The following is a 22,536-nucleotide window of genomic DNA, read 5'->3' on the forward strand; positions in this document are numbered from 1 at the left end:
TAATAATACCTATAGATTTTCAACATTGGTAGTATACATTGAAACACGGTTTATGTAGGACGTTTGAGCTGGCTGTTAAAATATAAAAACTTTTTCAGCATTACTCGTTTATTTTAGCCTCCTACATAATAATTTGGATGATCCAAAGAAATTATTTTCAAATCTGTATCTAGCTATATTTTTAGGTGCTTCAGCAAAATTGTTCTTTTCATACACTTATTTTGTGAAAAGAAAACTATATGATTTAATAACCTAACATATTTAAGAGAATTTTATTTTTCTATTATTGATTTTTAAGAATAATTTATAAAATGTATTAATATATGTACAATTTAAACATTTTTATTAGTTTACTTATACTGTACGTGTTTTTCAAATATTATTTCCATATTATTATTTTTTATTTATTTTATCCTATTTAGAAGTAACGGTTTATATTAAAATCTGACGTAATAGCTATTTTATTCCATCAAACAAGTAATACTCTTTATTAATTTTCAATTTTATTCCCCGAATGCAAAACACTCGAATGAGGTCTGAATACGTCGATGCACTGATTTCCACGGTGCGGTGATAGGAAACGACCGATCAATAACGAGCGCAAAAATTGTTTCTGCCAACTAATACATGCATACATGAGATGGTGTATACGCAGCCCAAGTAATTAATTCATGGACGCGAGATAAAAATGGTTTATTAAATGCCACCCTGAATGATTTGTCGCTGGCATTCGGCCCGAGAACTTCGGTTGATGCGGTTAACGCGATGAACTGACCGAATTGTTGCAAGTCCCGTATTAAATTGCACAGCATGGCGAGAAAATAGGCAAATTGAGAGAGAAATGGCTTATTTTATTTTGATCGTGGATCGAATTGCGTTAGGTACTATAATACCTATCTCGCAATTTTTAACACGGCTTGTATACTGGTAACCTAATACACAGATTACATTATTATACAATACACTGATTAAGTTACAAGCAAATTGCAACGTGCTAAAAAACGATTTTGCTAATTTTTACTATTTCCATAACTAGTTTTACTTTTTCGACATAAACCTGATTATAATTCGCACAAATTCAAATGGAAATTTGATCGAGTTATGTGAATTTTCATCACTTCACTGTTATTTAATATTAAAGCACATTTAATTATTATTAAGATTTATTATAATTCAGTAATTTCATTATTTATCCGCATAATATTGTATTAAATTACAATATAATCTATAATCAGGGGTGGGAAGTAACGCGTTACCTGCAACGCCATTACTGTTATCGCTGTTTTTTTTTATGATCGTTACTTTAATCCCTAATTACACTGTTTGACATGGATTTTAGGTTTTAGATCATAAACGAGACCAAATGCTTCCTTCAAATCTGTCATCACTGAAAATGAATCCGTAGATAAAATTACTTTATCACGTCATGTTTTTGAAAACATTAAACTTAAAAGTGTCGAAAATAGCATTTTTGATACTTTTGAACTAAAATATCTCATCTCAGTAATATGACGTGATAAAACAATTTCATTTACAGATCCGTTTTCAGCGACAAAAATTCTATAAATGCTTGCTTTTATTGGTTGTTTTTATTGGCTGCTTTATGCGAGAAACAACAGTTACAATGAGAAGAAAGGAATTTAAATCCGTAGATAAATATAATCCTTTGAAGACTGGTTATACAATTTAAATCACTTGCACGTAGTGATTTGAGGACGCTGATTATGTACCTAAAATCAAAATTGTCACATATTATTTATTTAACAATTAGCAAAAATTTATTAAAATTTAGTTGGATGAAAATAATAGCACTGTTGGATTCTATTGAAAATTCATATAAGGAATGCCTTATTTTTCCATTGATAAAAAAGCGACAAATTATTATTAAAATTGTATGAGTGGTCTTTAAAGAGTTATATTTATTTATGAATTTAAATTCTCTTCTTTTCTTTATAGATTATAGCTATTTCTTTTTTTATAAAATAGCCAATAAAGTAGATGATTCTCGTGTGTGTATGTGTGTGTGTGTTGTATGTGTGTGTGTGTGTGTATATATATATATATATATTGATATATATTTGCTGAAAACGAATCCGTAAATAAAATTACTTTATCATGTCACGTTTTTAAGATACTTTAGCTCAAAAGTACCAAGAAATGCAATTTTCGACACCTTTAAGTTCAATTTTCTTAACAACGTGACGTAATAAAGTAATTTTATTTACGGATTCGTATCTGTAAGAATCATTTGATCCTGTTCGTGGTTCGGAAAGAAGGTTTAAAGTCGGCCAGTATTATCTTTACATATATATTCATTAGAATGCATTATTTTATTAGAACGCACTCTTAATAACGATATTATTTACAAAAACAATGTTATATAAAAATTTTTTATAACTTTTGCGCGTGTTTGTAGATTGCAATCTAAATTCCTAAAGATAAGCATACATTAAAAAGTAAAAATAATAAAAAAGATTATTGAAATTTATTAAATAAATATATAATACATATCGAAATACGCTTGTGTGCTTATCCCAAACAGCACAGAACATCCATTGAATATCCAGACCTGGTTTCAATCTGGTCCAAACGTCCATGGATTTAGTACGTTCAACATGTACGTTTTAAATACATTTTTTAAACATTACTGTGCTGGGATGTGTATGTAGTTTATTATTAAATAAATACACACTATAAATTAAAATCTTTATTATATGGATATCATCAGGGAAGCCGAGTAACTAGTTACTGTAACTGTCGTTACTTACAATTAGTTACTTATAGTTACTTTGTTATAATAACAATTTGGTAATGACATTGTGAATTTTTTATGATGATAATGTAACACTAGAGTTGGAACAGTCAAGTTATACTTATAACAGGCTGGAAAAGTCATTTGTTACTAAAAAAAAGTAACTCGCATTTTTGTAATTTGTTACTTTTTAATGTAACTTATTGCAACGGAGTTACTTTACGGCGTTACTCGTTACTTATTATTTTTTCAATAAATAATGCGTAATGATAACAATGTAAGTTTCAAAGTGATTTTCCTAACTTTAATATAACCTCAGCGTTTAGTTCACAGACTTCCATATGTATATCATACTTGATTGCTAACTCGTTCCTTTAGTGTTGCCAAATGTATGTATACTACATGCGCAGAATAACGTTGTCTGTGCATGCATTTTATATGTTTTTGAACCATTCGCAGAGACATTGGGTCACCTGACTTACTGGTATCTCTTTCCTACATGTGAGGATCTTATCCCGCGCATGTAGTATACATACATTTGTATACTTCGCGGAGGCAATATTCTTACATAAAGAAAAGAGTGAGAGTTAGTGATCTAGTGTAATGTATAGAAGTCTGTAGTTTAGTTAATCACCGTTACGATCATAAAAAATTGTGACTTCATTGTCAAATTGTTATAAAATAACAATGTATTAAAATAACGGAAAAGTAACTCTTCCATTCCATGATAAACATAAAAAAATTATTTATATTATACATACATGTGTTTTTATATACTTTTCCATGATATCAGTATATAATCAAGACTATCATTTTTTGTTGTTGTAGAAGAGCCATCCTGACAAATCCCGACCTGCTGGCGAGCACACCTTGGTACCGATTGTTCGAGAATGACTTCTGGGGAACACCGCTGACAGAACGTGGCTCGCATGGAAGCTATCGACCGCTCTGTGTGGCCACCTTTCGTCTGAACCATTTTCTAGGTGGTCTCGAACCCTGGGGCTACCATCTGGTGAACGTAGCATTACACGCCGCCTGCACCGTTCTCGTGGTCAAGGTCGCAAGAAAGGTGAGTGTTTGCTTCCGTAATCTGTAAGATATTATCTCGCGAAGCAAAATAAACGAATTATACGACGATTATATCACGATATCACGATAAAATAAAAAAGATTTCACCGCGCAAATAAGAAAATTATTATATTAACTAATTGTAAGAGAAGCGCCAGCTATGATCGAAGTTATAATATTAGAATAGAGAGTATTTCTAATATATATAGCGATATATACATATAATATATCAGAAATGTTTTAAATACATTTATTTTAGATATATGATTGCGCGTCAATTACTTCCAGACTTTTTAACGTAATCAACTATGAAGTAACTTTATAATAAATTAAATTAATTGTTAATTTGACGCTGCTAGCATCAAACCAGTATAAAACTTTTATTGCGAAAAATATCTATATCTCAGCTAGGATAGAAAATTGATAAGAAAATTATAGTACCGATCGTAACAAATAGCATATAGGTACTCTCTAAAAGTAGATAATCAATATTCTTATTATTAATTTTTGTCTTACACTTATAACTGATATATGTATTATCAGCAAATATTTTATTTACTTTTAGAGATTATGATTTTCTGCCAGTTTATTTATATAGAATCCTAACTTCTAAAGATGAATCAGAGTGTATTATTACTAAAAATAAGAATAATAAATATTCATTAATGATTACATCAATTATAAGTATGGCACTGAAGTCACTGATTCACTTTTAGAGAAAACGGATTTAGAAAGGCCAAGATAATAGAAAGAAACTAACGATGACACCTGTAGCGTATATCATACATAGATTTGATAATATCTAACGATATAGCGATGTGTGGTATAATTATTATAAAAAGAAATAAATTTCTAAAAAAATTTCCCTTTGATACCGAAATATGCTATATTTTTTTTAACTTATTTTTAACTCATAGCTGCTATAATGAGTCTGTTGGACCAATTATATTCTTCACATCTGCAAATTTTAATTATTGTTAATAAAATAAATTTAGTATTTTTATGTAATAATTTACATGTACCTTTTCATTTTATATTATTTTGATCCCTTCAAATTAATTAATACTTTTTAATGAAAAATGGAATGAGTATCTCCGGTATCAGTAATGCTATTACAGATTTTGACGTCAGCTTCACAAGGTTAACATAAAAATATCATAAAGGATTAATGTAAAGTCTGGAATCTATTTAGAACTCGGCAATACCTCTTCCTCCAATAAAAACTAATTGCTAATTCATTTTATCTCTACATCACTTTTGCTTTATTTCGCGTATTGTCCTTGTCATTTGTCATTTAAGAAAGCAATACCGACAATTAATCAAGATTCAGACATCTACTATCGGTAGACTTAATTCTTCTTCCATTAATTACACCTTATTTCACGACACTAATTTGCATGGTTTAATCGAGGGAGATTAAGAGGAATGCAATTCGCTTGGCAGTAAAAGTCGCGTTATGAATCCATCTAATTATTAAGTAATTATAGGTTCGTTTTATATCCGAAATAAAGCTGCCGAGATCCTTTTTATTTCATCTACGCCATAGCACATCCTTCAGAGGATCGTCGGCGACAGAATTCAAATAACGAGGGAGAACCCGCTTAACTTTATCGTAAGCCTGCTACACGGTTTTAATTTTACGACGTCACTTCGTTTTAGTTAGCTTGGAATTCCTCTTATTCCGAAAAGGACGATGGGGCGATTGTGAAAGGGAACTGTAATGGCGATTCGGCGTAACTGTACGCGAACATCTCAAATAAGAACTTTCGGAGGGTCAGGAGCTGCGACAAGGTCCTATCATCCTAATGAGACTTTAATTTTACATTATCTCTTTCGATCACTGTGTTTAACTTGGCGAGTATTTAACTTTGACATGTTTTAATAATGCGTTAAGAAGTCATACAAAGTATAATTTAATTATACGCGCAATAAATTACGCAAAGAGAGAGAGAGAGTTCAATTAAAATATACTAATTTTAATCAAATTTATATGTGAGAATGTAACAAAAAAAAAAAAGAAAAAAGCCTTTAATAGGTAAACTGGATCTTAAATGCTTAGTAATATTATGTGAATTTAAAGCATGAATTCGAATGAATCCGTACATTAGAGAGAAGTGCTCATAATATTGTTTTCAAATGTACATAGAATATTTATATTTATCACAAAATTACCTAATAAGTATGTATAAAAGATGTTCGAATAGAACTTAGATGACTCAATTGGAAAAATAGCGAAAAATGAAAAAGTTTATATAAATGATCATTGTTTTATATACCTTGAAACGATTTTTAGAACATAAAACCATTGATTACAAACCTGGATCTGAGAGGAAAAGCCGTTCTGCATATCCTGCGACAGAGAAACGGATTGTTCAGATATTCAGAAAAAAAATCTCTCTTTATCTTCGCGTGATGTGGCAAAAATGTTGATGTATTATAAACTTGTACACCTGCTTTACACCTTTTTTGTCACATCACGTAAAAATAAATTAGAATTTCTTCTGAATAATCTATTTCTCTGTCTCAGGATATACAAAGCTTTTTCTTCCAGATTCAGGCCTGCGTTCAATGGTTTAATGTTTTTAATTCGTGTTAATTATTCTTTAATTTTTTGAAAATAGTTTTAAAACATCGTTTCAAACATTTTCGAAACAGTTGATGTGGCTAATTGCGGTTCTTTGTCAATCTTTCTTACAGATATATTTGGATACTTCATTCTTGTGTATTATGTAATCAACTTACCAATTTCTTCTTACATCTTTCTGCATGCCTACTTATATTAGCTAATTTCATGTCAAATATTCCATGTATATTTAAAAAAATATTATGAGAATTTCTCTGTATATGGATTTCTTCGAATTCCTGCTTTTTATATTATACTATCTACGAAATTATTTAAACTGCGCACCGAATTGATTTTTCAGTCTTGAAATCCAAATTTAATTAAACTACACTAATAACATCAGTTAAACTGCTTACAGTAATTTAATAATTTAATAGCACGTTATAAAGATTTCAATAATGTTAAATAATAGATTAAAATCTGTAAATAATTTTATTACGAAAAATAAATTATATTAATTATATGTGTACTTCAATTTAAATAATGCTTAGCTATATATGCGCCATTTAAAGTGCATAAAAATTTAATACCTTTATTGACTTATAATAAAAAATATATTATTGTTCAATTAATATGTACACAAGTATCTATGTTGAAGTTTGAAATTAAAATTTCACTAAAAGTATTGGTGAAAAGTTTTTAAATACAATTTAAACAATTAAACAGTAAAGCAAAATTTAATTTGCTGCTAGAGAAATGTAATGTAAAGAAAGAATAGATTCTATCATACTGCCGATCATGTAATCTTTTTTCTAAGGGTGAAAACGTGAAAAGTGAAAACTTTTGCCCTCTTGAAAATAATGAAAATTATTTTACGTTTTCGTTCTAGGAAAAAAGTGTGTATCTCAAGTATCCAAAATTTATAGGCTTATATTCTAATATTTAGAATATACGATCCGGTCGTTTTTTTGCTGCGCTTTTCAAGAATAATCGGTTCATGGAGACGTACATATTCAAACGTTACAAGTGATATTAAATTGCAGATTTGAAAGTCTTACCTTTACGTTTCAAAATGCATGGTCGAAAGTATCTTTAATATTTCTTTTTTCAACGAGATATTCATAACTTTTTGTGAAATACGACAAAATATTTATCGCATTTTCATATGATTTAAGAACCAACAATTTTACTTCTAGTCTCAATAGAGCAGTTGAAATTTATTCCAAATTATCGCAACTCTCCTCTGAACTCTAGTTGGATGCCAAGCACGTCATAGCGTGCCACTCTTCGATACTTTAATTAACTTCGACAATTGTTCTCAACAATTGTTAGTTGCGGCGGACGAAATTCGATCGCTCAGCCATGGGATTGATAGAGGAGGTGGTTCGTTCGGAACAGGAATAAATCGGAGGGCAAAATAGAAAAATCTTAAGAATCTCACACAAGTTAATAATAAAGAATAAGAAACATGTATTTGCCACTTCAATTGTACGGTAACAAAACGATCGTAACGAATACAAAATTCTAGCCGTATACTACGGCAACCGCAACGTATATCACCTCGAATTCTCTACACGCATTAAGAAACGTAACCGTCCCATCGCAGCCGCGTCGTGGCAGCGCAGCCGTGCGTACTAATTAAAGTGTTGGTACATTAAGTATACTTTATAATTCATCGAGTTGCCGATTTTTCACTACTTCGACAATGCATAGTCTTATAATCGAAAATTTTTACCTTGAAAATTTCACAATTCGGTAAAAAAAATATAGAAACACACAAATAAAATCGCTATTTAAAGATAAAAGATAACACTTTATGATGTCGCTGCACAAGTAAGATTTTATGGTAGATCAGAGTATTAAATTCTGGCAAAATACCGATTCTGTATCGAAAAATAAGTTTCTTATTTTAGCACTGAACCAGAATTTTAAAAAAATGATATGATGCTAGTCCAAAGTGTGGATATTGAATAATAGTACTGATCCAATATATATTATTAGTATATTTTTGATATTATGTCTATATTAAAATTATCCAAAATCAATGTGTCAGATGTCAGTATTGAAACGGTACATTGGCAGTATATTTGCAGTATATATCGTAACTATATTTAGTACAGTATTGTACTATATACAGTATATACTATATTATAAATCTCGGTAACATATCTGTATTGATATATAAAAATTACTGATCTAGTACCTCGCCGCGGTAGTCAATTTCTATTACGGTGAGACAACATCAAAAACATAATTAATCATAATAACGCCTTGAAAAGGGCAAAACTATTTTTGACTTTATTTCGAACCACATTTATCTAAAAAAAGAACTGTCGTGATATAGATATTTTTCGCTGGCAAATTCGGATTTGACGACCAAAATTACATAGTCACACTATTCTGTTACTTATTTCAAAACTTTAATTGAGCAGGCTTGTGTTATTTTGTATCTCTTTTTATATATTTCTTCTTTTACATCGGTAAATGTATTATAACAATATTACAGATATTTATTACTTATTAACCTTAGTATTCATAATTTCTTATAATTTTCAAATAATTATATTAATATTCATTAAAAATTTTTGTTGTGTATTGAATAACGGACATTTGACGTGACTGGTTTTCTAAAATATGAATTGGTGTAGACAGCATGTTCGGTTTTCAGACGCTCAGGAGTTCACGCAAACTTTTTGTACACGTGTTTGTGAACAGATCATTAATACAATTTATGAACTGTTTTCCGGTAAACATGCACTTTTACGCGTTACTACTACATAATTTCTATGTCACGTTGCTATCACTTTATTTTTGACTATAGCACAATGATGTTTCACTTTTTTCCTATCGTATTTATGTTATTAAAATTCCTATAACAAGAGTTACGAACAACCGTCGCCGTATATAAACAAATTAATATTAGAAACAATGATTTGATCATATTTAGGATAGATATTACTGTTGGATGTTTAAATATAGACACATATTATATAATATATAAATATGTGTGTGTGTGTGTGTGACGTTGTCATACATAAAATATTTAGTAATATTTAAATTAAATAAATTATATCAAATTAAATATTTAACATCAAATGGCATTGCTTTGATTTTTATACATATGTATAATATTAACAAATATTATACATATGTATAATATTAACAAATATGTAGCACTGTTATTTTTTTATGTCATATTTAAAATTTGTTTTTTTTATTTATTATATAGGATGTCCTAAAATTTGTGATTCAAAATGCCATAGCAGGTTTTAAAGGATTAAGTAAAAAGGTTATTTGTAGATTTTTATTTCAATAGTTTCTGAGATATAAATGTTTAAATATGGTCAATTATAAATTACGTTTAGATAGTCTCCTTTGAGAATTAACTATTGTTCGAAATAAAAATTATACAGTTATTATTATACAGTTGTTAAAAACAGATTGAGCCTTATCACAATCTACATAAAAAATTATACATACAAACAAAACTTTCTTACTTAATTAATTTTTCAAAAACCTTACTATAATATGATATTTTGAGTCATAAATTTTGGGATACCTTATACATAATAAATTTAGGCAACTCTAGTAAAAATCATTATCTATTTAACTCTTATTACAGGAACCCTAACCCCAACAATAAGTGTTGAATTAAAAATATCACTGTTGGAAAAAATGTGTCGAATTTAACGTAAATTGCAATTTGTCTCAAACAGTCCACTCAAATACAAGATAAATATTATAAGGTTACACAAATATTATATAATAGAGAATACAGAAAAAATATAAAATAATATCGACATAGTTTGTAAACACAATCCTCGAAAGCATATTTGTTTTTAGTAAAATTAACATTTATGATATGTTAAATAAATCCATATTTTATTCATTTATCTTAGAATTTATATTTTAAAACACCTAATTTTTATGTTATTTGTCATAAATTATGTTATTTTAACGTTGAAAAATGTTAATTAACACAATATTAATTAACACAAAATATGTAAATATAATATAATCACATTATGTTAAATTTACACTCACATGTTAAAAAATTGAACACAAACTGTTAAGAAAAACGTGAGTGAACCGTTTTCAACATAAACTTTTTTATTATGTATGATGAAGCATTATTGATAACAGTATACTGACATGTTTTTTAACTGACATCTTTGACAATGATATATCGATGTAATATTTGATAATATTTAAATTGATAAGCACAATATTTTTAAGAGGATTTGCTTTGTAATGCGACAACTTGTTAGCGTGATTTTTCACACGTAAATTTGTCTTTTTGCGAATGTGACGAATTCTGTAGTTAATGTCACATTTCATATTGATAGTATTTTAAAAGCGCAGAAAGTGCTTCCTCATTATCATATTGGATTCCTGATTATGATAATAATAGTTGGTAATATTAATTTTATTATATCGTATCATTTCACGTGAAATAATTCTTTCAGTTAAGAAAGAACGTTACACGTGACCAAGTACTGATACGTGATCGGGTATGATAAAGGTACTTAACACATTCCTTGGAATCCTGAAAATAAGCAGTAATATATCCAAGTTGCATACCGTTTTATAAGTTCATTAGCAACTCAAATCGTTTTAGCGCGTTATTATGAGCGTGAGGAAATGGCAAGTACGAGGAACCGCGTTAATTTAATACACACAGCACTTTCCCGTGTAATGAAACTGTCGCGCTAATTAACTGCGTCTAAGTGTATTAATGAAAGTACTTCTCGTACTTCGAGAACAGCGTTTTGAGTTATGCATGCTGTTAATATCTCCGGTAAGACGTTTCACCGCGAGGTGTTTCCTTGTGTGTGGTCTCGATTCCGATCGGTTTTCCTTCTGAACCATTTCGTCGCTACCTTCGATTTTCTGCTGGCGCGTTGAAAAAATATACGACATTTATACAATTTCCCTGTTCGAAATTCCGCCCGTCTCACCGTATACCTCTATCCCCTTATTGCAAATGTGCATTGAATCGTATAATTTTCGAATAACCCTTGTCAATGACTGCTACCGACGATTACCAAGCGTGCATAAAACTGCGAATTGTATTCTTCTGCATCCTTACATATTTGATATTCCTTTTCTTATTTTGATCCAAATATTTATCCATATTTTTCGATTCTTTCTCTTATTATGAACAGACGTGATTATTTTTGTACACACAGTAAACATTTTGCATTTGTATTAAAATCGGTCCTTGTTAAACTTTTTGAGTTGAATTTTTAATTCGAATGTTAATTTAAAACATAATGTGATTAGATTATATGAATATGTTGTGTTAAATTGATATTTAACATTTCTCAGCATTAAAATAACACAATTTATGAGTAAGTAAACAAATTATATATATATATATATATATATATATATATATAATGTTACAAAAATCAATATAACAATAACAATAATAACAAATAAACTATAAAAATATGTTGTTTAATGAAAACGTTTCGAACACTACTTTTTATATATACAATATATACATATAATTTGTTTGGAGTTCTAAATATTAACATATTTGTAAAAATGACACTTATACATCCCTAAATTTCAAATTTTTTAACTGTATCTTTAATATCTCTTGAATATCTCAGTATATTAGAAAATTTCATCCAAGATCCCTCGGCATCTAGTAATGTATCGTATAGTATATCTGATCATCTCGACCCGAAAAATTCTCCGTGTCGCGTAAAGGAGGCACGGCAGTGTCGCGCGCTTGGCTTAGCGCCGAGACACTACCGTGTCTCCAGATTGATAGAAAAATGATAAACTGCTGAAAATCTTATATCCATATTGTTGAGAAAAAATCTGCCAAAATCAACAAATCACTTAGAAAGGTAATCAATAAAAGTTGAGTTTTTTTGAAACTACCTGTTTTCTTTGCACTAATTGAGTCTTTTTATTCTCTATACATAAAAGTATTAAAATACAGTTATCAAAAATTGAACAATTTACGGGATACTTTATTTTAGTATATTTTGATATAAGGCATAAAATATTTCGCAAATAATCTATTTTTTGTAATAATATTTTAATGCTTTGATGCACGGAATAATGGAATAAATGATAATTGTTATAAAAAGCGAACAGCAGCTTTTCAAAAATAATACGTAACTGGCGTAATTGTATATTACAAATTGCATAAATGTCGTTACCAAAATTCATATAAAAATAAGCAAAGTTCTTTAATACATTATAATTCATGTTAATTAATTATTCCTTGCAATAAAATGTATTATAACTAATATTACAACATTTTCTCCATAAGAATCCTAAAGTTTGAGAGAAGTTCGCGTGTTACAAAATTCAAATTTCGAATAGGCATTGTTATTATCGTTATCATTGTTAGCCATTAGCATTATTGGCCATTTGTCCAATAGGCAATTAAATCGAAACTCGGATCAAGCAATCCTCACGGCGGAGTAGTAGAGTCAATTAACGTTGGAGTTAATTTGCCCCACTCCCGTCATTCGAAGGATCGCCACGCGAGACGTTTACATATGTACCTTACTAGATATCCGCAATTACACTCCGCAGGTCCTACCAGGAAGGAGCAATCTCGCGCACGCGATCACAGGTTTCCTGTTTGCGGTCCATCCCATTCACAGTGAAGCTGTGGCTGGTATAGTCGGACGTGCCGACCTTCTTGCCTGTTTCCTGACCTTGACATCTTTCCTGACGTATTCAGCCCATTGTAATCGTACGAGACGGTCGTTTCCTCTACTGCTGGCCCTAGTGTCGTCGACGTTGGCCACCCTTGCCAAGGAAACGGGCATATCGTCTTTGGCTCTTTGCCTTCTGTGGGAGCTCTGTCGTGGCGAACCAAGTCGAAAGGTATGTAGCGTGATATTATCTAATTTATCACTTTATATCAGCATTGAATATTGTAGGAGCTAAATCAGATATTCAGGACAAGAAATGAAATAATTTGAGGTTAATTTTAACTACAAAAATGTCTCTCTGTAGAAAAAGTTAAAAAATCTTGTTCACTTTTCTTTTGAGTTTTTCATTGCTGACATATACAACCGCAGACAGTAAAAACATTTTATACTTATGTTAAAATCAGTTCTAATTAAAACTTTTGTGTTGAATTTTTAACATACTTGAGTGTCACACACACACACACACACACACACACACACACACACACACACACACACACACATAATGTCATTATGTTTTTTGGACAGTTAGTATTAAATTAATATTCAATATTTCTTGTTAGTATTAAAATGATACAATTAATAAGTAATATAAAATATAATGTAATTTTAAATGTAAATTTCATGTGTACATTTTATTCATTTAACTTGAAATTTACGTTTTAAAGTTACATTATTTTCATTTTATTCACGTAATGTACGAGTAACATAAAAATAATGTAGTTTTAAATTCCAAAATAAATGAATAAAATGTACATGTTAATTTAACATATTATAAACGTTAATTTTACTGAAGAAATATGCTTCCCCAATTTGTTTCTAAATTGCATCAAAATTATATTACATATTTATTATTTTTTAATATATTCGTCTTGCTTTAAATTAATACAATAATTTAGTCGATTATTTAACATAAGTATAAAGTGTTTTTACTATCTGCGGTTGTATATGTTGCAGAAAATTAGCAATAAAAAAAATTCAACAGAAGAGTGAACAAGATTTTTAACTTTTTCTAGAAACAATTGTCTGTCTCTACAATAATTTAGTTGAATTGTTTAGTTTAGTGAAATGTGATAACATAAATTGCCAATTGTACAAATTATAGCCATATTAATGCACACAATCTTGCATATAATATACCAGTATGGAAATAATCTATACAGTTGGAAAATTTACGTTAACATACAGACATCCTAAAATAAATATCAGAAAAGTTTTATATATTATACCATTATATTCTTTGCTCACCATGATAATAATTATATTTAATAATGTAAACACTTATTAATACATAATTGCATACATAAAATATTAAGTATAAGTAAACGTATTTAAGCTAAGTCAAAAACTACTGTAGACAAAGATATCTCTAGCTACATAAGACCGGAAGCATGATGTCTTTGCTTCGATAAAACTAAACTGGAACAAGATTTCGCGAATCGATATCAGTTTGTGGACGCGCCGCACGATTTCCGCGATTACCACGCGCGAAAACACCGCGTCGTCGTTTATCCGCGCGTCTTGTTTCGTGGAGCGTGAAAGTTTCGACAGGGAAACAAGGCGGAAGACTGGCAGAACCCGCGTGCGCACGTACGGATTCGGGGAAGCGTGTAACCGATAACGCAGTGCCGTTGCAATGCGCTGCATCTTGTCTGCATTCTGGCGAAGACAGCAAACTGATGCACACACGGTAAGCCGTCCTTTCTCCAGCCTCCGCGTTTAGGCGCCTACTGTCGTCACTCACACCCTATCTCTCCTGTTACCCTCTACCCCTCGCAATCTCCAAAACCCCATCTCCTTTTGCGCACGGTGCATCTGGATGCGCTGGATGCACCGGACGCCTCGCGTGATGCATGACGTGCACCCATCTCTTTCCCCATCCTAACCGCGATTGGAGGGGTGCCAAGAGGATCGTTCGTATTTCCCGACATCCTTCCGAGCGCCTCTGAGGCCTCTACACATCTTTTTCGTACTTTCCGTTTGCTTCCCTTTTCCTCCATTTATATTTCTCTTCTTATTATATTTCTCTCTCATCCTCATGTTCGCGTCGTCGACAGCATCCCTCTGCGGTTTCTCTCCCCCCTTTCTCACCTATCTCCAGATATCCTCCATCATGATGTGTAAATTGTTTGCACTGTTTCTCGTCATAAAACTCTACAGTTAGTTATGATACGTTTCAATAGAGGATTAAAGTGTTAAGAGAGATTATACCTATTTTTTAACATCTAATATTTCAAATTGTATATTTCTTATGTCGAGAATAACACTTTTTAATAAATTTTTTTATAATTCAAAATTATATATATATATATACTATATAACACAAGACGTAATTTTTGAATGAAGACTGATTTTTTCGTACAAATGACGAGATTCAAAACAGAAATGCTTCGCCATTCGAAAACAAAAACATCATCGGCGCGTTAGCAATGGTACTTACTCTTTCTCGATTACTGCTCGCTTTGTCCAGTCGCGCAGAAATATGCATGAAACGGAAGCTGCATCGGGATCCGGAGAGACAAACGAGACGTGACGTTCGGCAGATGAGAACTAGAAGCGGGATAGACGCGGAAAGCGCGCGAAGAGCGGAAAACGGAAATTTATTAAGTTACGATCGAACTGTCCGGAACGATCGCGAAGTAATTGGAAAAATCTGGTTTTCAGATTATCGATTCAGCAAGAGTATCGAACAGCCGGTTAGATATCTCCTCGTGAAATATCGCCGGGACGTTAAATCCGGCTCTGTGACATTTGTTTCCTTTTGGATGCTTCGTTGGCCGTTTTATCGAAGATAAAACAATATCGTCGCAGAACAGAAAATCCGTGATAAGTGATGGAATTATGGCAATTATAGTGCAACCTCGGTAATCTAAGCTAATTCCAGTATATATCCAGACGGGAAATGTACTAGGATTATTGAAACATTTGGAATTTAAATGTATGATAATATTTTTGTTTAAGAAATAAAAGTTAGTAGCGACGTTTAAATTCAATACGAGTACAAGCCAATGATGAGTTTATCACATTTAATACATTTTATGTATAAATTACGCGAACATTTTTTATTGCTTATTAAATCGTAGCTTGATTTACATCAATCTGAAACAAATATAGCAGATGCAGAATAATAAAAGATTTTTTATCTGAAATTTTTCAAGCATTACATCATTTATAGTGCATAGTTGTTTAAAAAGAAATATAATATATAATTGCGTATTGAAAAATGCATAACTTTCAAAAAAGACAACCATGTGTTTTCTTTATAACAATTATATAACAGTACATATAGATAAATAAAATATTTGTTTTAAATCTTTGTGACTAATCAGTAAAACTTTGTACAAGTTATTTTGAATATTTAAAATACTTGTAAAACAAATTTAGATTTTTATTTTCAATTTTTTAATTTTTATTGATAGTATTAAAAATAATAACAAATATATATTGTAGAATAAACTATCATAAATATGTGTTGTAGAATAAAAACAGAGTGTTTCAAATACAACTTTTATATGTAGATATAGTTTATTTAAAGAATAAATATTATATATATAATGCACTGGTAAAAATGACTCCACTACAGTCTTAAGAATCTTAAAATAGGTTCGGTCACGAACGACTCATGTGTACTACTTTAAAGTGCTGAAAATAAATGCCGTTGCAAGGTTAATCTTTTAGTTATGGCGAGATTAAACGCGGAAAGGCATCTCTGTAACATAAGCTTTGCCGCGGACCGCGCAAAAACAACATTAAACACTCAAATCGGTGTTTGATGCCTTTCACTATACATCTCATCATACTTACGTTGAAATAAAATTACAATCAAATAAGTTTTAACATTTTAACTTATTGTCATTTAAAAAATTTGAATAATATAATATAAATGAATATTTTAATAGTTAAATACGAGATAAACAAATGAGTTACTACAGTGATGTACAGTTCAAAAAGATGATATAGAGGAAAGCCATTATAATGACGTATCGATAGCTAAGAGGTTAAAATACAAAAATTATATGTAGTTTATGAATTTTTTAAATTCCATGCCAATATGTACTAAAATAAAGTAATAATAACAAAATAATTCAATAAAAAGATGTTGATTTTTAAATATATCTGTTTTGATACTTTTATATGCAGAGAAATTATATTGTATAAAAAAATCACATAATTCCACTTTAAAAAATAGTGATAATTTTCATATGACTTTGAAAAATCAATTTATTGTCAATATTTTTCGAGATATGTGTCAAATTATGTTTGAAATGTTTCATTCTGTATTTTTTATTAGTAAGAAATATTATGAAGGGGACATTAGACTACATATTCCATATGATTTTAAATTTATTTTCTCGAATGTAAAATGTATCAATAGCAATACTGTATCACCTTTAATATCGATAGCGTTTTAGGATCGATTTCGGAAAACGACGATTAAATTAACATTTAATGCGCGTAATGTTACACTGTCTTCGCGAAACATACAGAGTGCCTTATTGTATGTAATACGGATAATTGTCGCTGTCACAGAAAGTCTTTATAGCAAAAGTTTTGGTCCGGAATTAGCGGTTACGGAGCCACTGGCGTCGAGCGGATACAGCCGCCCTCGTCGTAACCCGCTCGCATCGTCCGGAAAATTACATCTTACGGTTGTAACGAACTTGGCGGAAGTTTGCACGAAGCGCGACGTATCGTTCGTTTATTAAGGCGAGCTTTAAACTATTCACGGCCGTGCCTCAACAAATCTTGTACCCGTGTAGTGTCTCTTCTCTTTTGCGACGCTCGAACTCGCAACGCGCAAGAAACTTCAGAATAATACAAAATTGGAATAGAGAAAGGGAGAAGAGCGAGTCGAACAGGGAAAGGGTAATGCGAAGTAATAAGGCGTACCGAAAGCAACGTGCAGTAAAATGCCCGCGCGCGCGCGAGCGACACTGTCCTTAAACACGACGACGTGGCATTCAATTTCGCGTCAGCTAACTTTTTTAACGAACTTTGTGTGGCACACTTTGCACCAGTTTTCATTCCAGTCAGAGATACGGAGACGAGTGTCTCGGCACACGGTGAAGAGCGTAATCGTGCTTAACGTGAATTATAAATTCACCGCAAACTATTATTTCAGTCTGATCCGACTGTCTGTGTAACTTTCGAATCGCGTTTCCAGCCGCGGTTACTGCGGCCGGAAATTTCATTAAGACTCTTCGCGCGAATTTCGTACAGTTTAATATAATCTAATAATATAATCTAGAGAACGTGTTCCCTGTAATACTTTCCATTTTGTAAAAGCTTAAAATGGCAAATTTCTGTTAACTTACGCGTTATAAAAAATTTATTTAAAAAATGTTTTGCACATATTATTTTCTATTTTCCCACACGCACACGCACACATTAATTTACATCATATCTATTATTAGTAAATGTATTTTTATGTGCCTCTGATATGTTTATTATTTTCATATAGTATATTCACAGAAATGCAATTAGTGCGCCTCAGGTTTGCCAAGTTACTTCATTAGAAATCAATTAACCACTTCATTTTTCAGTCCGTCTTATGTCTCTCAGAATTATTTAATAAATTTCTTACAAATCTTTTGAAAAACTCATTTGAATAATGAGATATTTGAACAATAGCATTAACTTTATTCTTATTTTTAAACAGTTCATTTCTGAATAATTATATTTTAAATATTTATTTAAAAAAATTAACGTTTCTGGTTAAAGGAAGCATGTAATCTTCGAAATCTTTTTTACGTACTTGCCGCATATTTCTTCTTTTTTAAGAAAAATTATTTTTAGAGATAATGTAATCCAGGGAGTATGTTCCCCTTATAATATGCTCCATTTTGTTAGAAGTAAGATATATATGTTTTACATATAAAACAGGTGCAGGAAAGAACGGCATTAATACAAGAGATAAAATAAAAGTAACGCCAAAAATAAAAGTATTGTTATTAATCCAAGAAACTTAAAATTACTTTATTGAGTGAGTAACATTATATTTTTGCAATCATGATACGTTTTCGTCGTTATATTCATTTTTTGTAGATTTTTTTGGAAAAATGTGCTAGTATTAAAAAATAAAAATTAAATCAAGGTTCTTTTTCATATATAACAGATTTGCTCATCATAGGCAATATTACAAAAAGTTATTCTATAATATTTCATATGCAGACTTTTAATTATTATCATTATTGTAATATAATATTACAATTTTAATGACCGTCAGTCTAATTAAGTTACATTTCTGCGCAAAAATATGAGAAAATATCATATTTTCGTTTTTTTAACATTAATGCTTTTTCCCAAAAAATCTGAAATAATTTGAAATAAATAATGCAAAGTATTGCGATGAAAAAAATATTAAGTTAATCATTCAATAATTTTACATCAATATTTGGCAATTTTAAACATTTTAAATTTTAAAAAATTCGAATTTGTATTCTAAAAATCTATAAAAATGTCCAAGAATGTTTCTTGATAAATAGAACATTACTGATTTTGTATAAGTTTTCATGAATTATAAAAATAAAAGAAAATTATGATTTAAAAAATATAACTTTTAATTGCCATACTCTCATAATGGTGAAGATAACGGATTAAAACTTTGTGAAAATATTTCTTTCATGGACGTTTAACAATCGACGTATAGCAAATCTATAATTTAGCGCGGGGACAAATTTCATATACATATTCTGCTACAGAGATAAAATACAGAAAAGCTCATTGCAGAGGAAATATAAATAAAATTGAATTGTGAGAGACATTTTTGACAGAGATTTAAAATGGAGTGGACCTCCCCCCCAATCATGGAATAGACACATCGTCAGCTTTCGAAGAAGGTTAATTATTATAATTTTTAAATTAATTTTTTAAAATTTATTTTTATTCTTTGTTACATTATTGTTCAGTTATATTACGGTACGTAAGTTTAATTTAGGTAATTAATTTAAGTAATTAATTTAATATATTATTTTCTCGCTTTATGAATCCATTCTGTCATTTTTCAATAACATTTTGTTTGTTTACAAACCGCGAACGATGAAGGGCACTGCAAAGCGTCTGTTATCCTTTCGCATTTCGTCAACACGAGCATTGTATAGCGAGACTCGTCTTATTCACCGATTCGTCGAACAAACGATTTTCTCCTTTCCATCCGATCGAAACTACTTTCCGGTCGGATGCAATGCTGCATTCGCTGAGGCAAACATCGACTCGACAAGACTTTCATGCTTCCAATTCGCTCCTTTTCTCTCTCTGCTTATTCATGAGAAAAAAAGATTACAAATGCATCATAACAATGCGGAGACAACGTATAGCCGATGAACTGACAACAGGAATACCATCGTGCTGCGTTATTACAGTATCATACTTCCCGAGATACATACCTTGTGATGCATTTTTATAGTATACTTTTTGTTATTTCTGTATATATACATATGTTCGCGAGCAACACATGTGTCACGCTGTGTCGCAATACAGAGTATGCGCTTGCATGCCATCTTGTAGTTACGTGTTTTAAATCTATGATGCCATTCTCTTTATTACGGCAAAAAAGTGTGTTATGAGCCGAGTCGAGCACCTATATAAAGATCAGCAAGCCATCTAGAAAACTATTCATAATTTCATATATCGCATTCTCTTGCAAGAAAAGTATACATATTTAAAAAATACACAATTATCTAATTGTAAGAGTGAGAGAGAAAAAATTGCATATTTTATTATTATTATTTATTACAGCTAATCATAAAACACTTGTTTCAAGTTATCTAAATGTGATCTTAATGTTTACTCTTGCATAATTTTTAGGAGTAAATATTAAGGGATAAATTTAAGGTCTTAATAGTCACCCCTAAAAACTATCCCTATTTTGATTTGTGCTATTTTTTCTTTATGTAATTCTTCTTTAGAAAATACTATTTGTACGTATTCAACTTGTATCGCTTTTCCTGATTAAAAGCCGATATATTTAGGATTAATATAATTTGCACGAAATTCAAAAAGTTTCAACTTATGTCATTTTTTTGCGGGAAATATGTGTATTTTGTGTTTATCAAATCATTATCTAGGTTTCTAGGTGACAAGCTGACGTTACTTGCCATAATTTTGACGTCAAAATCATGACAAACAACGTGTTAGCTTGCTGTCTGGGGGGTGATACTAGTAACGTTTATTTAAAAAGAACTAGTGTATTAGTTACTGTTGTGTTACAGTTTGTGTGATCGAACTTTTTCTATCACTTTGTACTTCAGTTAAAAGCTACAATAACTATTGAAGCGTTTGATTTTAGCGGTTGCAATTCCCAAGAAATTAAATAGCTTCTTATAACACGTATCATATCGACACATGTCTGTTACGTGTGCTACGTTTGACCTAGTTTAAACCAAACTCCAAGCATAATGCAGCACAATGAACGAATGAACTATATACGAATAATGCCGTACTTGTCGATTGTTGAATTTCAGGGCAACTGCAGCGCATTCACTCGGGGTCGTAGTGTCGGTATTCTGTCGGGTGGTCTCGCGCTGCTCGCTCTGGGCCGGCTTAAGCTTGCCGGGAATAGACCGGAATTTGCGAGCGCGGACAATCCGACGGCGAGGCATCCATCGCGACTGACGCGCAGTCTGACGTTCCTGTATCTGCCAGCGGCCAGCGCAAGAATGTTACTGTGTCCAAGCACGCTGAGCTTCGACTGGTCGATGGACGCCGTGCCGCGCATAACGAGCCCATTGGACTTGCGGAATCTTGAGTCTGTGTGCCTGTACACCGTCCTAATTGGTGCGGCATTCTGGGCGGTTAGAGGTCTGCGACGACCCTGCCGGAAATCGACGATGAACCTATTTCAACAAACGTACCCACGATCGGCGTCGTCCAGGTGTCCCGTGTGCGCTGGCAGACGCACCGGCGGTTGCCACACGGACGGCTGTCGAGCGGCGAACAACAATAACAACAGTCCGCTCGGCGATTGTCATTGTGCCAAGAGACCAAACAGCAATGTCAGCGTGAATGGTGTTAACATCGGCGGCCGACAAACAGCGGCCACCGCTGTTGCCGTTTCCCTGGGCTTCCTTGTGCTTCCGTTCCTACCAGCGAGCAATCTGTTCTTCTATGTGGGCTTCGTCATAGCCGAGAGGGTATTGTACCTGCCCAGCGTGGGCGCCTGTTTGGCGGTCGGCGCCGCGATATCCGGGTGCTATCGGATAGCAAGAAGAAACGGGTCCAGAACACGCGGCAGAGCGGTGCTGCTAGGTACGGCGATTCTCATCGGCATGTTGTCAGCTAAAACACTCGTGAGGAACACCGACTGGAGGGACGAGGAAAGCTTGTACAGATCCGCGCTGCACGTCAATCCTCCGAAAGGTAAGCGATCGCTTAATCGTAGCTTAACGTTAAAGTAAATGTATGAATTTAACGTTATAATAGATGCGTCTTATTTTGATCGAAATACATTTTTGCATATACTGTTCCTT

General features: G+C 31.7%; 1 protein-coding gene across 2 annotated transcripts in view; it reads left to right on the forward strand.

Annotated features, from left to right (window-relative positions):
• Positions 1–22,536, forward strand: part of Tmtc2 (Transmembrane O-mannosyltransferase targeting cadherins 2) — a 303,001-nt gene that overhangs the window by 150,120 nt on the left and 130,345 nt on the right. For both annotated transcript variants that reach the window (XM_018539267.1, XM_018539268.1), the window contains exons 2-4: positions 3,581–3,821; positions 12,945–13,241; positions 21,532–22,426. In XM_018539267.1, the coding sequence (XP_018394769.1) occupies positions 3,581–3,821; positions 12,945–13,241; positions 21,532–22,426 (1,433 nt within the window). The remainder of the gene's footprint in view (positions 1–3,580; positions 3,822–12,944; positions 13,242–21,531; positions 22,427–22,536) is intronic.

The sequence above is a fragment of the Cyphomyrmex costatus genome, unplaced genomic scaffold (assembly GCF_001594065.2).
Source record: "Cyphomyrmex costatus isolate MS0001 unplaced genomic scaffold, Ccosl1.0 scaffold21, whole genome shotgun sequence".
In the NCBI taxonomy this organism is placed as follows: Eukaryota; Metazoa; Arthropoda; class Insecta; order Hymenoptera; family Formicidae; genus Cyphomyrmex; species Cyphomyrmex costatus.